At 43.3% G+C, this 15,501-nt stretch overlaps 1 protein-coding gene across 3 annotated transcripts in view; it reads right to left on the bottom strand.

Annotated features, from left to right (window-relative positions):
- Positions 1-15,501, bottom strand: part of GRID1 (glutamate ionotropic receptor delta type subunit 1) — a 753,528-nt gene that overhangs the window by 45,170 nt on the left and 692,857 nt on the right. For all 3 annotated transcript variants that reach the window (XM_079138203.1, XM_079138204.1, XM_079138202.1), the window contains one exon: positions 4,424-4,619. In XM_079138203.1, coding sequence (XP_078994329.1) covers positions 4,424-4,619 — 196 coding nt within the window. The remainder of the gene's footprint in view (positions 1-4,423; positions 4,620-15,501) is intronic.

The raw sequence follows: 15,501 nt of genomic DNA, 5'->3' as shown, positions 1-15,501 counted from the left end.
GAAGCAGGTTCTAAGATATGGAGGGACTGCTTCTTCCTGAAATATTATGCTCAAGACCATTTTCCCATTGGCTTGGTTTTTCCTTATGGTTTCTGGATTTAAGTCATGGTGTGTAATTAGGGCATGACCATCTCCATATAAGTTCCTGGTCTGTTGCAGGCCCAGGAACTTATAAGGTAGCTGAATCTATTATCTGGGGATGCAGGGATGGACAGGTCTATAGACACAGGAAAGAGGAAGCATTTCAGTCCAGTAGCACACGAAGAAGGAAGATTCTAGAGTGAGTCCGAGATCTTTTTTTCAATAAAAAAACGCAGTACACTTCATTTTCTGACAATACTATAAACTTACTTTTATGACACTAGTTATAAAACCCTTAACATTCATCTAGCACTGGGAGTTATGTTTTTCCTTGGAGATCCAAATGCAAGAGGGAGATTTGTGACCCCAAAGCCATTTTGGGGTATATAAAATGATTATGTCATAAAAGTAACACATCCTATGAACTGAAAGAGATCAGATTCTGTACCAGGAAGCTATAGGTATTAGTAAGGAGTCCTTTATTTGCATCCTTCATTATTTACTTTTATACTGACTTATTCAGTATAGAATATATCCCTTCTTTATTCAGTGAGATCCTAAATACCACCAGACAGTGAACAATTTCTGATGTGCCACCAATGGACTGTGGCCAGCAGGAGGAGGAGGAGGTATTTCCCAGATGACCCAACTCCAGATTTATCATCCTCTAGATGGGCGCTTAATGGTGTATGTTTTCCTTCCTAAAACAACCAGGGCAGGCGCTCAGATCTTGCAAGAAAGGAAAGGGATGGCATGCATGGGGAGCCAAACTCTGCCTGATTTGCTCTAGGTTTATTTATTTGGAATAGCAGGTAGATGCACAGAATGGTATTAATCACAACACTTGCTTTAGGCATATGTCCATTTGTGCAGGCATGTCCCTCTTTTATAAATAAATCATTTTCTACTTATCATGATGAGAAATGAAAAATAAAAATAAAACCCCTGCTAGTCTAAACCTAACACTGACTCTGACTTACATCCAACAATATGTTTCTCTCCTTCCTGTTGCTCGGCACCTCCCATCTGGAACAACCACTATGGTGAATCTTCTATTTTATCATTACTGTGGATGTGTATATGAGGGTTTTTTGTACATTTTTAAAAGGGTGTGATGGTGTATGTTATTTTTTATTAGTTGACCTATATGAAATTGCCTCTATGCTTTTTTGCTCAATATTATTCTGCTAAGATTCATCCATACTATTCAATGCAGCTGCAGTTCATTCATTTCATTGCAGATAATATTTTTTACCCTGTTAATGGTCATTTGGATTGCTTTCAGGGTTTTGGCTCTACAAGCAATGTTAGCATGGTTTTACTTGTCTCCAGGAGTGCATGTACACATTTATTTTGGGTGGATACACAGGATTGGAATTGCTGGGCTGTAAGGTACACAATATTCCATTTTATAAGAGAATGATAAATTTTTTTCCAACGTGGTTGTACTGAGCACACTCCCACCACCAATTAAGCACCTGTTACTCCACATCCTCTTCACCACCTCATTTTATGCCAGTCTAATTGGTGTAAAATGATATATCTTTATGGTCTTGATTTGCATTTGCAGATCACTAATGACTCCAAGCATCCTTTTCTATGATTATCAGCCTTATGTATTGCCTTTTCTGTTGAAAGACCTGTGCAAGTCTTTTGCCCATTTTTCTATTAAATTGTTTGAGCTTTTCTTACTGATTTGTAAATGTTCATGATATATTCTTGATATTAATACAGTATTGATTATACATGTTGTAAATATTCCCTCTTTAAAGTGTCTTGTGATAAAGTAGCTAACTTTTCTAAGAAGTGTTTTTATCTTTTGTAGCATGTTGCAATGAATCTTCATAAGATCCTTTATGGGTGGAGGATAGGTTCTTTCTGAGACAAAGAAGGCTGGGAGAGGGAACTCAAAACCCATTCGACTGAGTCTCCACACTTGCAGAAGGCTTAAATCAACTTTGTGATCATTGTTTCTAAATGAGGTCACCTGCAACTACAAAGACTCACTGTCAGGGAAGAAAGGAGAATTTCTAACTAGACTACAGAGCCATCCTTTGTGGTGCACTAAGAATTAAGAGGGTCTAATAAATCTTGTAAGCATGAGAATATCACAATACATTGAATTCCATTACTTTGGCTCACTGTAAACATTCGAAATCTATCACAACACGTTTTTTTAAAAGATATTTAAATCTCTAAAGAGACCCCCAAATAGGAAGTTGCCCAGGCTTCTCTCAACTGTGAGAAGCTCCAGACAGCAAGAATGGCATGTTCCATTCACACTGTTGGTGAGTTGTAGAATTGGGATTCACACTCAAATATGTCAGGTTCCAAAGCCTGGACACATTCTGCTGTTCAACATAGCTAAAGAAAAAGTCCCCCAAACAATGGTTACTTGAGAACATGTTCCCAGTTCCAGGACCCATACAACTGAGGCCACACTCCACCCTGATACCCAGGAGATTCCCAATCAGGGCTCAGGACCCTCACCCTGGATGCCCTGAAGCTTTCTTGGGAGGGAGGGGCCAGTAACTTGCCCAGGACACTTTTCCCCCTAAAGAGCAGGGCAGTGAGCCCTGGTGGCCCCCAAATTTTCCCCAAGCTGTTCTTACATGTAGTAAGGCCAAGTAGTCATTAAGTGGAGGGAAGTGTGGGGTGGGGGCAAGAAGGAGAGAGACAAAGAGACCATGTGTATGAGAGAAACAAGGTTCTTCAGAGGCGGGGAGAGGGTAGCCTGGGGGAAGGATGAGAGGTGACACCAAGGCAGTCGAGTAGGGAGTAGCTGCAATGCTTGCCCCAGGGCTGCACGTCTTTCCTGGACTCCTCATGGATGACCCCAGCCACCTCATGTTAGCTACCTGGATAGGAGGAAGCCTCCACCAGCATCAGCCTTATGGCACTTGCCTTTCCACCATTCCCTCTCCATTGACCTTCAAGAGCTACACAGAAGCACACAGCAGATAAGTGCCTAAACCTCGGCCTGGACCGCCAGGAATCATGGAGCCAGAGCCTAACTGGAAGTGTGACTGTGTCTCTGATCCTCATTTGTATAATGGGATAATAATGCTCAAAGCAGTTCACCATAGGAAATCAACTGAAATAAAGGAGCAATGTCCTTAGAAAACTTGGAATGGAACCACCATTTGACCCAGCTATCCCACTCCTTGGCCTATACCCAAAGGACTTAAAATCAGCATACTACAGAGATGCAGCCACGTCAATGTTCATAGCTGCTCAATTCACAATAGCCGGATTGTGGAACCAAACTAGATGTCTTTCAATTGATGAATGGACAAAGAAACTGTGGCATATATATATATATATATACAATGGAATATTACTCAGTCATAAAGAATAATGAAATTATGGCATTTGCAGGCAAATGGATGAAATTGGAGAATATCATGCTAAATGAGATAAGCCAATCTCAGAAAACCAAAGGATGAATGATCTTGCTGATAGGCAGGTGATGACACAAAATGGGGGGTGATAGGGAGGCAAGAATGGAGGAAGGAGGGTCTGTATAAAGGGAAAAGAGAGGTGGGAGGGGTGGGGGGGATGGAAAAAATAACAGAATGAATCTAACACTATTACCCTACGTAAATGTATGATTACACAAATGGTATGCCTCTACTTCATGTACAAACAGAGAAACAAGATGTATCCCATTTGTTTACAATAAAAATAAATTTTAAAAAATTAAAAAAAAAAAACATGCTGTTGAAGAGGGTGATGGCCTTTATGACCCTTCCTCTCTAGCTCTGGCCTCTTATCATTTGTCCCTCAGAGGTTCTTCCCAATACAAGTTCCATCTCAGGCTTGCTGTTCTTAATGCTACCTTGAAAGCATACCTTTTCTTGACAGTATAGCTGTGAAGATGGGCCCAGCCCACCTGGCCAGCCCTTGCCCTGTGTATTTTCTTCACTATCCCAATCCCATGGCTGACCCACCATGTGCCCACCTCTCCTGCAACTCCTTCCCCAATGCCCTCCACCTCTCACTCAATACTGTGTTTCTGCTTTTGCTGAGTGTTCTCACCTGTGGTGGACAGGCACCTCTGTACCACCATCCCGTGAGTCCATGAGGACAGAGGTCCAGCACTCTGGCTAAAATGCCTACACCCCTCTGACCAGCATTCCTTGGCAACTCAGAAGGTACATAATAAGCAGCCCCTCTGCTTCCACAGCCAAGAACGGGCATCTACCTAAAGAATATGATAATGGATTACCTTGCAGATGACAGTGTTATTCCAAGGCCTCTGAGAAGGTATCTCTGGCTTCAGGGATAGCCACACCCATAGCTTCATACCAGTACATGTGCCTAGGGACCAACTCCTGCCTACCTTCCTGATGCCTTCTGAGGGATTGGACACACAGTTGTCAGCCCCTCCATTCTTGCTGATGGTCCGCCAGAGCTCGGCAAATGTGCTGTCCTGCTCCAGGGGGTTGGTGCCCTTGGCGCGGAAGTACTCGTAGACGGCAGAATCCCGGACGGTACCATAAGACATCTCCACTTGTTTGGACAGGTCCTGGAACGTCCTGAAATGCAGAAAGGCAGCAAAGTGTGGGTACATGCTGCACACTGCACACTGCAGGGATACAAATGGGCTGCAAACCCCTCTGAACTCCAAGCCCCACCATGTCCCACAGTCCACATCCTTCCACCCATTGTCCAACAGCACAAGTCCCTCAGCCTGGAGCAGGACTTGCCTGACTTCAGTCTATCAAGGGTATGTTCCTTTGTGCAGATTAATCAATACTATCATTGAATACATAAAGCCCGGTCCTGTGCTGAGCTTGACGAATAAGGAGAGTAGACATGATCCCTGCCTTCAGGAAGCTCAGAGTCCAGCTGTAGAAATAGGTATCTAGACAAATAATCACAACATAAGGGTCAGGGCAACACAAGACTTTAATTACTGAAGGTCTCCAACTTGAATGCCCACAGAGGCTGTGGTAGGAAAGAACCATGTCAGGAAGAAAGATGATGATTATGATAGTGACAATGACTGACAATGACTAGCCCTTGACACTTGGTGCTAGTGTGGGGCAGACACATGCTGTGAGGCATGTGTCTCACATTAAAAAGCTTCCCTTCCAAAGCTTACAGATGTGCCGGGGTTCCAGCCAGTTACTGACTTTGAGCACCAACCTTCAACCTATCTGTTTTTCTCAAAAAAATAAAGAAAATTGGATTTTTTTACTTGACATCTTATGATTTTCAAATGTTGGCATTATTTAAAAGATGGCAAAGATTAAACAGAGCATATCCAGGGGCCTGTTGTAGGGGGAAGAGGTGTGGTCATGGTCACTGTGGTAGGTGCATGTTGGGTGGGCAGGATGCATCAGGAAGACCCATTAGCTGCCTGAGAACAGGCATCTGAGCTGGGAAGGAGGAAGAGACTTCTTTCTGGAAATAGAAATGTATATTCACCTCAACTTAAGATGGGATCCTGTCCCAGTAAATCCATCTAATTTTGAAGATGTGAATTAGTTGAAAATGCAGTTAATACCCCTATCCTATCAACTTAGCTTAGCCTACCTTAAATCACCCTCAGAAGACATACATTAGCCTGTTGTTGAGCAAAGTCATCTATCACAAAACCTATTTTAGAATAAAGCATTGAACATCTCATGCAATTTATTGAAATATCTATGACCAAAAAACCCTGGCAACAGAGCACTCTGTAGATCATGGGCTGCTTCCCATCATGATCACATGACTGACTGGGAGCCAGAGTGCCTGCTGCTGCCCATCATCCAAAGGGCAGACCATATACCATGTATCGCTAGCCTAGGAAAAGGTCCAAATTCACAATTCAAAGTGCAATTTCTACTGAATGCTTATTACTTTCACACCATCTTAAAGTCATAAATTCCTAAGTTGAAACATTGTTAAGTCGAGACTGTCTGTAGTCAGAGCAGGAAGGACCAATTTGTACAAAGTACTTACTTACTCCTGGAAGAGCAGTACCCAGCACAGTGTGCTAAGAGTGTCACATATAAGTCAGATTTGCAAAAGTCAAAAATCCCCATGGGGATCCAAGCTCTCTCTAGGCTCCAACCTGATCACTCTTTATTTATTTCTCTTCTGGAAATCTGTCTCTCTTTCTCTCTCTCATCATTACCCCTACCGCTCACTGAGTTACTATTCCCAAGGGAAGAACCCATCTTCCCAACCTGACCTACACAACCCTCCATCTTCCAGGCTCATTTTTGGTAGTTGTTTCACCCTCACACAGCACCAGAGCCAATCTTAAAATTAGAAATGCCACCCACTCCCCTTCTATGTCACCAGGCCATGCAACTTCCTTTGCCTGAAATATCTTTATCTCAATCATGCACCCATCCTCTTCCAAAAGCCCCTTAAAGATACAGCTGCTGCCTTTCCCCAAGGGAAGCCATCCCCATCCCTCACCTCCCTGTGCTCTCTCCACACCTTGCAGCCTTCTCAGGTAGTATGAGCTCACTGGGATTCCAGAGGACAGCATTCCAGAGTGAGGACAAGCAAGGACTCTGGAGTCCAGCTACCTGCCTTGCCTCCCAGTCCCACCATCACTAATACTGCAGCTTCTCTGTGCCTCAGTTTCTAATTATTAAAATTAGGGACAGAAGCAAAGCCTAAATAACAGGAGGTTCCCAATGAGGATGAAATGGATGTGTCTTCAGCTTTCAGAGCAGTGCCTGATTCATTCAGTGTTTGGAAACCAAAGCTAGTAGCATATACATCCAAGTCCCCAGGAGATCGTAAGAATCAGGAAGACTGGAGCTGAGGCAGCCCCATCTTTGCATCTGTGGTCTGGATGCAGCTCTGATGGCTGCCTTCCTAGCAGAAGGGCCAGCAGTAAGTGGAATGCTTCCTCCTGTTTTGGAGACATATCCCATAACATTCCTTCAGTTCCTGCTACATGGCCCAGAAACAGAGCTCAGTATTCATTTCAATACATTGCAGATGAAAGGAAACATAAAATAACAAATTTGATGAAGGAATCTTTCTAATTATTGTTCATTATTTATATCTAATTGAAGCAAGATGTTCCTTTGCTTGAAGGGCCCCAAGGGTTGTAACTCTGTCGTAATTTGCCTGTAATGAAAGGAGGGGAAATCTTTTCTTTTTTTTAACACATTTTAAAAATTTTTCTCATGGTAATACAAACAAACACAAGGCTTTGATGAATGGGAAACATCAGGATGAATTACACAGTTGAGTCTAAATACTGAACTACTCTAAATTACTGCATTTTCCCTGAGTATGGAATGAATGCATAACTGCCAGAGAGCTCTGCACTCCTGTTTCATCCACACATTTGAAATGGAGATTTCCTCTCTAGTCCTGGTATTTATTCACAATAGCACCCATGGCCACAGGCTTGGGGAGCATCTCTGGATGACAACCAGGCAAACTGTATGTTTATGGTTCCATGGTCTCTTTCCATCTCGGTATAGCCCATTGCTCCCATACCGGAACATCACCTGGATCTTCCTCATGCCAGTCTCACCACCAAGACCTATGGCTTGATCCATCACCTCTCATAGACACGAATGGTGCAAAGATATCTCTATCACAGATGCAAACTCTCTCATTCGAAAAAGGTTTCCAAGCTCACTAGCATGACCCACACATAGTAGGTGCTACCATAATATTCTGAGGTGGACAAACCTATAAACGATTATCTGGGGATTGGAAAAGAGGACCCATTTAGTCAAATACCAAAGCCATCATCTCCCTGGGCAGTTTTCTCTTGTCAGAGTGCATGGTTTTGGAAGGGGTGTCCAGGGAAGAATAAAGGAGAGCAAGGACAGCCAGTCATCCAGGTTGCCAAGCCAGTGCTGGCAGTCAGCAGAAGACAGATGTTGAAGCTAGATAGGACACCCATCCAAAAAAGTGAAGGAAACTTGGCCAGGAGGAGGTGGTGTTGACAGCACACTAAATTCAGCATTTCTCTGAAGCCAGTCTCTTCAGCTACAACTGCTAACAAGTGTCCAGGCGCTCGCACTTCAGAAAGATGAAGGATGTACCTGCCCATCACAGGTGGGGCTTCTGTCAATTCCATTGGTTATTTCCCCCCAAATTCCTGGATATCTACTCAACAAGGCACAGTAGCACCTAGAGCATGGATGAATGGTGAGCATCCTCCAGGGGTTTGGAGCAGGAAGTGGGTAAATGACAGAGAAGGAAACCAACAGTGAAGAATGCAAGTGGGATGGAAATACAGGTTCATATGGGGGATCCCAGAGCCACAGGAGGAGCTGCTAATCCTTGGCCAGAGCTAAGGGAAGCTCTTCTTAAAAAGGAGGCATTAAGCTGAGCCAGAGGGATAGGTGGAGTAGCCAGGTGAAGAACCAACGGGTAGGGCACTCCAGGAAGAGATTTCCAGAGAAGACCCTGATGGGCAGAGGAAACATGGATCATGTGGGACACATATCATGGGGCAATTTTTACCAGTTAAAAAGACATAGGTTCAGAAAACTGGCAGAGGGTGAAAACTGCCTCTGAACACTTTATCTGTCTGACATATTCCAGTAGTTCTCCAAGTGGTCCCCAGAGCTATAGTCTCACTAACACCTGGGTCCTTATGAGACATGCAAATTCTTGGTTCCCAACCCAAACCTATGGAATCAGAAACTCTGGGGTTGGTGCTCAGCAGTCTGTGGATGTGAGTACCAGACCCACTGACTGAGGCAAGTCATCTGATGACTGAGGTCTTAGTTTTCATAATTCATAACTATCTCACAGGGTTGGCAAACATTAATTATCACAGGCATGTACTCAGCACATAATCAATGTTCAATAAATGCCAGTTTTCCTGTTAGACTGCCAATAAGTAACCCAAATAGAATCATGTGATGGAGTTATGGGTACTGACTGGGGTGGTCATACCTTGATGAAAGAAGGTGTGGGAAGGCAGCATGTCTCACATTCCAGGATCAGATCTCCCCATCAGGCCATTTGTCTCTTTGATAAGAAAGCTGAGGCCCATCTTCTTTCTATCTCGATACCAAGGTACATGCAACTACTTCCTATCAGCACCTAATAGTGTGTGGTCTTCTTAACAGCATACACTTTAAGAACTTAAGATAACTAACATGATGACCTTGGGAAGTCTAAACACAGGCTGACATAAAGAAGAATAATATTATGGCATTTGCAGATAAATGGATGGGATTGGAGAATATTATGCTAAGCAAAATAAGCCAATCCCAAAAAAACCAAACGTCAAATGATTTCCCTGATAAGTGGATGATGACACATAATGGGGGGGGGAGTGGGGGGGTAAGAGAAAAATGGAGGAACTTTAGATTACATAGAGGGAAATGAGAGGGAAGAGGGGGCAGGGGTATGAAAGATGGTGGAATGAGACAGATATCATTACCCTATGTACATGTATGATTACACAAATGGTATGAATCTACATTGTGCACAACCATAGAAACGAAAAGTTGTACCCCATTTGTGTACAATGAATCAAGATGCAGTCTGTAAAAATAAAAACAAATAAATTTAAACAAATAAATAAATAAACCCAGGCTGAGCACGGAGACATCCAAACTCCACTGGCAGGCAGGACCCTTGCTTTGCAGGAAATGATGGAATTGCTTCAAAGAGTCCTCCCTGGGAAAGTAGTGACTGGCTAGTAAAGGAACTGCTCAGGAGAAATGGCTTCAAAAGCATTTCCCCCAGGAGCCCAGCTGGGTCTGGACTGGCAGGTGAAGGATCTTAGTGGAGCACAAGCACTTTGAGGTTCACCCCATCTCTGTTTGCTATGCCTCTCACTTTGAATAACATTTAATGTTGGAATCCTCCCATGGTAAAGCCTACCCTCTCCTGCAAGTTTTATTTTGAACCAATATTCAGTCAACTATGCTCTACTGAAACTGGGTTTGAACCAACGGAAGCTGCTTCTATCTCTGGATTGTTGATTTTGGGCTAAACTCTAGCTGAAAGCATAGCTGACATCTATGAGCACATCAGACTACCTTGGCAAAAGGACTTTGGAAGCATTCCTTGACTCATGTTGTTTTCCCCCATTGCACGTGCATCTTCCAGAAGTTTCACAAGGTCTCCTTCAGCTGTAGCCAAGGACAGTCTCCCCAGCTTAGCCCCATCTCCCTCCCTTCCCACACCTTTCCCCATAAATCAATCTTACTATTTCCTAGATACATTTTCATTAACAAAGAGATAAATGTGTTTGCAGCATGAGAAAAATCAATAATACAGAATTTATAAACACATCTTTGCATGTTAACAGAAATATTTACATTGGCAATGGAGATAAATACACTTGCAACAAGAGCAGAATCAATATACAGTATATGTAATGCAGATTTCAACAACAGTGGGGATGCCATATCATGAGCCTGACAAATCTAAATCCCAAAGCCCTGTTATTCCTTCTGAAGGAGAAAAGAAAGTAGTGGAGTGGTTCAAAAGACACAGAAGGGTGGGGAAGTTCATCCCTGTAATTCGAAGCTGTCTTAACTACAGTGAGCAGATGGGTTTACTGTCATTCCAGCAGTCTTTCTTTTCTGTCTGATGTTGGACTCTACAAGAGACGATGGTGCACAAAGCAATCGAACCTGCCTGGCTGGGCTTCCACAACCTGCTTAGCACCGTGAGCACCTGCTGCCCACTGCTACCTTCCTCCTGGGTTTCTCTCCCAGGGTTCTCCCATGTCTCCCTCCTAAGACTTTCCAGGTGCCTTCCTTCTTTCATCATTCTATTTCCTGAGCACTTGTTTATGTGAGGCCCTGCCCTGGGTCTAGGAATAGGGCAACATACACTTCCTGCCCTCACGGAGTTCATGGAGGGAGAGAGAGACAAGCACCATCGACCAAGCAACACGACAATGCTGGGGTCAGCAAACTTCTTGGAAAGGGACATATGTAGGCTCTGATAGCACATGCACTCTGCCAAATGTCCCTTGTTTTTGTGTTTTTATTTTTTTTATTTATTTATTTTTTAACTTTAAAATGTTTTAGAGAAGAAAAACAGTCTTAACTGTCAGGCCATAGGAAAACAGTCTGCAGGTCTGAAGTGGCTTGTGGGAGCATAGCAGGGCAACCTCTGATGTCAAGTAATAAAAAGTGCCAGGAAGATTAACAGAGCCGAGTGAGGGTTACAGAAAACAATGGAGTGAGTGACAGTATGGAGAATCCCGTGCAGGTGTTCCAATTGTAGGAGTTGATGTCTAGGGTGTGTGTTTCCTTGTACTAGCCAGAGAGGAGTCAAGAGGAGCCAGCCCACAGAAGACTGAGACCTGCAGAAACTATCCTGTCTAGGAGAGGAAGGGCAGCTCGGAACTCAGTTTCTCACTCTATAATCTTCCCCTGGGCCTTCTGGGGTACATACAGGCTCCCTGTATCCAAACCTCATCAGGGTGCAATTCTGAGTAGCCAGCAGAGTGACTGCAGATCTGAATCCCAGCTGGGAAAAACTGTCCCAGTAACCCTGCATGAGGACACTTACTAAGCCACCAGGATGAAAGCCAAGTGGCCCATGACAGGAAAACACATAGATCACAAAGCCCTACTTCAAACCTGAGTGCAAATGCTGCCTCAGAGGCTCAGCTGCTGAGTACTTCCTCCCTCTTCCAACTTCCCACCACAGTTTTCTCTCCAAGTCTATTTTCTTGATTTCAGGGGATTTAGTAGTCTACCCTTAGGTGCAGTTTTGCTTTTTCTTAGTTTCAGTTACAGGCAATTATAGACTGAAAGAATTAAGTGGAAAATTCTAGAAATAAAGAATCCACAAGTTTTAAATGACTTCTTACTATTATTATAATGACGCTATCATTAGTTACTGTTTTTAATCTCTTATTGTGCTTAGTGTCTAAACTAAACTTTATCTTAGGTGTGTATGTATAGGAAAAACAGTATTAGAGTTTTGGGTCCTATCCTTGGTTTCAGGCCTTCACTAGGAGTTTTGGACTCTCAGGTAGTGCATGACTACTCTAACTACTGAAATTAAAACATGCTCTAAATAAATCACTAAGAAAAAATAAAAACACCTCAAAGCATTTATACACAGTATCAACTTCCATTCTTATAAAAAAAATCCATTAACAGATGTAAATAAATATAAAACCAAGAGGAATAAGCAGAGGATACTTGCAAGACTGTCACTTCTTACAAATGTGTTCCAATGACTCAAAATAAATAGATCATAATAAAAATCACCATTTTTATTATGCTGTAAATAAAAAATGTGATCCGAATAATTTTTAAAATCCCTCTGTTGCCCAAGTGTCAGTTCTGGGCCTTGGAACTCATCTCTGTGCTCTGGTCTCTCCCCTGTGGCCACCCTCCTTCCTGATGGCTAGAGGGTTGATCCTGGTGCATCTGGAGGAGGGAAGTTTCTCTCCCTCCCAGTCCACCACATGCCTATCTCATCATTCAGTCATAAAACAAATTCTACAAGGACTGGGATAGTTCCACTTTTCAATCCCCAGAGCCAGACAAACGCACCCAACTAACCCAAAGGGGAAGGCCATCCTGTGCATCTAGGAGGTAGGGCTGAGAGTCCCATGCCAGGCATCATGGGATTTCCCTCATGTTCTGCCTAGATTCAGTCCAGGTCTGGTCCCCTAGCCCCAAAGCAAATGAGGGTGACTGGGTATGAGTCCGTGAAAGGTGGGCACATGCATCTCATGTTTCCTATTTGCCAAACTCATCCTAGACATGGAAGTTGCCAGAGCTCAGTAATTGGAGCTATGAAGGTAAGGTCAGGTAACTATGAGTTAGGCCCTAGCCTATGGTCCATATTCATCACTAAGTGGAATCTGGGGGTTTCTAAAGTCACTGGCAATGACAGATTCAATTTGGAAGCCTTCAGCACCTCAGCTTCTGTCTCCTCAGCTTCTTCACAGGCTACCCTGCTCGCTGGGTGTCCTCCCAGAGGATCTCCTACTCTCTCTTGGGCACATTGTATGAGAAGAATCAGCTCGGGTCATAGCCTCTCAAAAGTGTGGGTCCACACCCACTGGGTGTATGGCCCTCGATGCATTCTGGGCTGAGTCCCAAGTTGACATATATTCCCTTGTATTCCACGTGTTACCTCCCTGGCTTAACTGTGAGCTCCCTTGGAGCATGGACTGTATCCATCTCTGGATGCCTTCATCCCACATATAGGCTGATAGCAGCACTGAGTTCATGTTTTCTAGAAGAATCAAATCTAATTTAAACTAATTCTGTTTATAGCTGAAAGGCTGAATATGGCTGGGGGTAAATCCAGGCTAGAGACCAGCATGGTGATTGGTCTAACCTTAGAATCACTAACCTCCTAACGTCAAGTGGACCCTTGACACTGCCTGGCAATTTCTAAATTTCCCTGTGCAATTCATTCTCCCACTCTCCTGGATGACTCTTAGAAAATGATCCTACTTATTATTTCCTAAGAAAGTAGAAGCCATCAGTAAATAACTTTGCTTTTCTAAATAACTCTCTTTTCTAAAACCACAAAATGCAGGACTGACCTCCTTTTAAACCATGGCTCTACCTTTGCTCCTATTTATCTCTGCTTCCGTTGTCTACTGGATCCCAGACTTTCCTGCCTTCTCAAAGTATATTGCTCTTGCCGTTGTCACCTCTATCTCCTCCATCATAAAATTGCTTCTCTTTACGGATCATTTCCATCAGCCTGAAAACACATACATCTTCTACCTTTAAAAAAATTCCTTCTTTGATGTTGCATCCTCCTCTAGCCACCCTTCCAGCTCTCTGGAGAATTTTCTACAATTATCATCTCCATTACCCTCTTCTCATTTCTCACAATCCTGCCTTACTCAAGTTTTCATCCCACCACGGAATAGAAACTGCTTTTGTGAATGTCATTAATTGTCTCCCAAATACCGCAGCCAGTTCCCAATCCTCACTCTACCTCCCACCAGCAACATTTGATAGATGCATCATTCTGTCCCTCCTGAAGCCCTCTTTCCTTTGGTTTCTGAGCTGTCATTCTAGTAGCTCTTCTCTCATCTTGCAGTCACCTCTGTATCCATCTTCTTCCCCAGAGCTCAGGAGTCAGATGCTTTCTCTTCTCTGGTGACAGTGCTCTTGCCAGGGTCTCATCAAATCTATTGGCTGGAGATATATCTCTACATTAGTGATTCCCAATGGACCACTCCAGCCCTGACCCAACCCATCAACTCCAGGCAACTGCCCCCTGACAACTTTATTTGGATGGCTAGTAGGTACCCAGCACTTAAGTACTTAAATTCCAAACCCTAAAACACAGAAACCAACCCTCTTTTCCTCTAGTTCTCACCTCAAAGGCAGGTCTATTTGAAATGCTGAGGTCAAAAGTCTTGGAATCACTACCAATTTCTCTCTTTATTGCATAGCTCTTGTACAATTTCAGCATATCCAATCTCTTCTTCTATCAAGAGAAATGCAGAATCTAATCTCTTCTCATCTCCTTCACCATGAACGACTCTGCATTGCACCAGGATATTAAAGTCATCTCTCGAATAGGTGGCTTCCGCCTTTAACTCCTACAGTCTATTACCTGGGAGGCAAGCACAACTATCTTTTTAAAATATATACCAGATCATATCACCGAATTGTTCAAAACCCTCCAATGGCTTTTTGTCTCCCAGATGAACAAACAAAATCCTCTGTGGCCTGAAATTTCCATATGATCTGGACTCAATACCTCTGCTCTTATTATATCTGCCTGCTTGCCTTCCATCTTGAGATTTCTGTTGCCGTATTCTAACCTCAGTCTAGTATACTCTTCCCTCACGTGTCTAATTGGCCCACTCTTTCTGTGTCTTGAGTCTCTGATCATATCTTCTCTAGGAGGTCTTTGCTGGCAACCTTACAAAAAACAGCACCCTCCTTAAACCACATGATAAAAAATAGAGAAACACATCAAAGACTGACATAGATGGCTATTTAATGTCAATGTTCCCCTTAGAATGTGACTCAGCTATCCGCCTTATTTCTGTATTGTCAGCGCTTACAACTTGGGTGGTCAACTATTCCAGTTTATCTAGGACTGAGGAATTTCCTGGGATGCAGGAATTTCAGTAGGGAAACCAACAAAATACCAGCCAAATTGGGATAATTTGCCTCCTATCCACAACACAGCCTGGCACATGGTAGATTCTACAGTTAACATGGGTTATATATATGAATCATATAGAACACATGAATTAAGCTAAAATTTGCCTTCAAAACATCTAAGTTGGAAATTCTGTTGGAAAAGTCTTCATCTTGAGTCAACCAGTCTCATTTCAGGATGATAATTGGGTAGGTCATCTGCAGAGAAGCAGGAATAGCAATAACTTGAGGTGCTTGAATTGAAGAGCTTTGGCCCTGGACCAGGAGGCACAGCACAGACTATGCAGGTCACAGCCACCCCTGGAACAGATCACTAAGGAACCCAGGAATTAGGCCTGCAGAGTTCATTCTTAGGGTGTTG

Source organism: Sciurus vulgaris, assembly GCF_902686455.1.
Source record: "Sciurus vulgaris genome assembly, chromosome: 4".
NCBI classification, from domain to species: Eukaryota; Metazoa; Chordata; class Mammalia; order Rodentia; family Sciuridae; genus Sciurus; species Sciurus vulgaris.
Note: the sequence above shows the minus strand (reverse complement) of the source record. Positions and strands in the feature narration are given on the sequence as shown.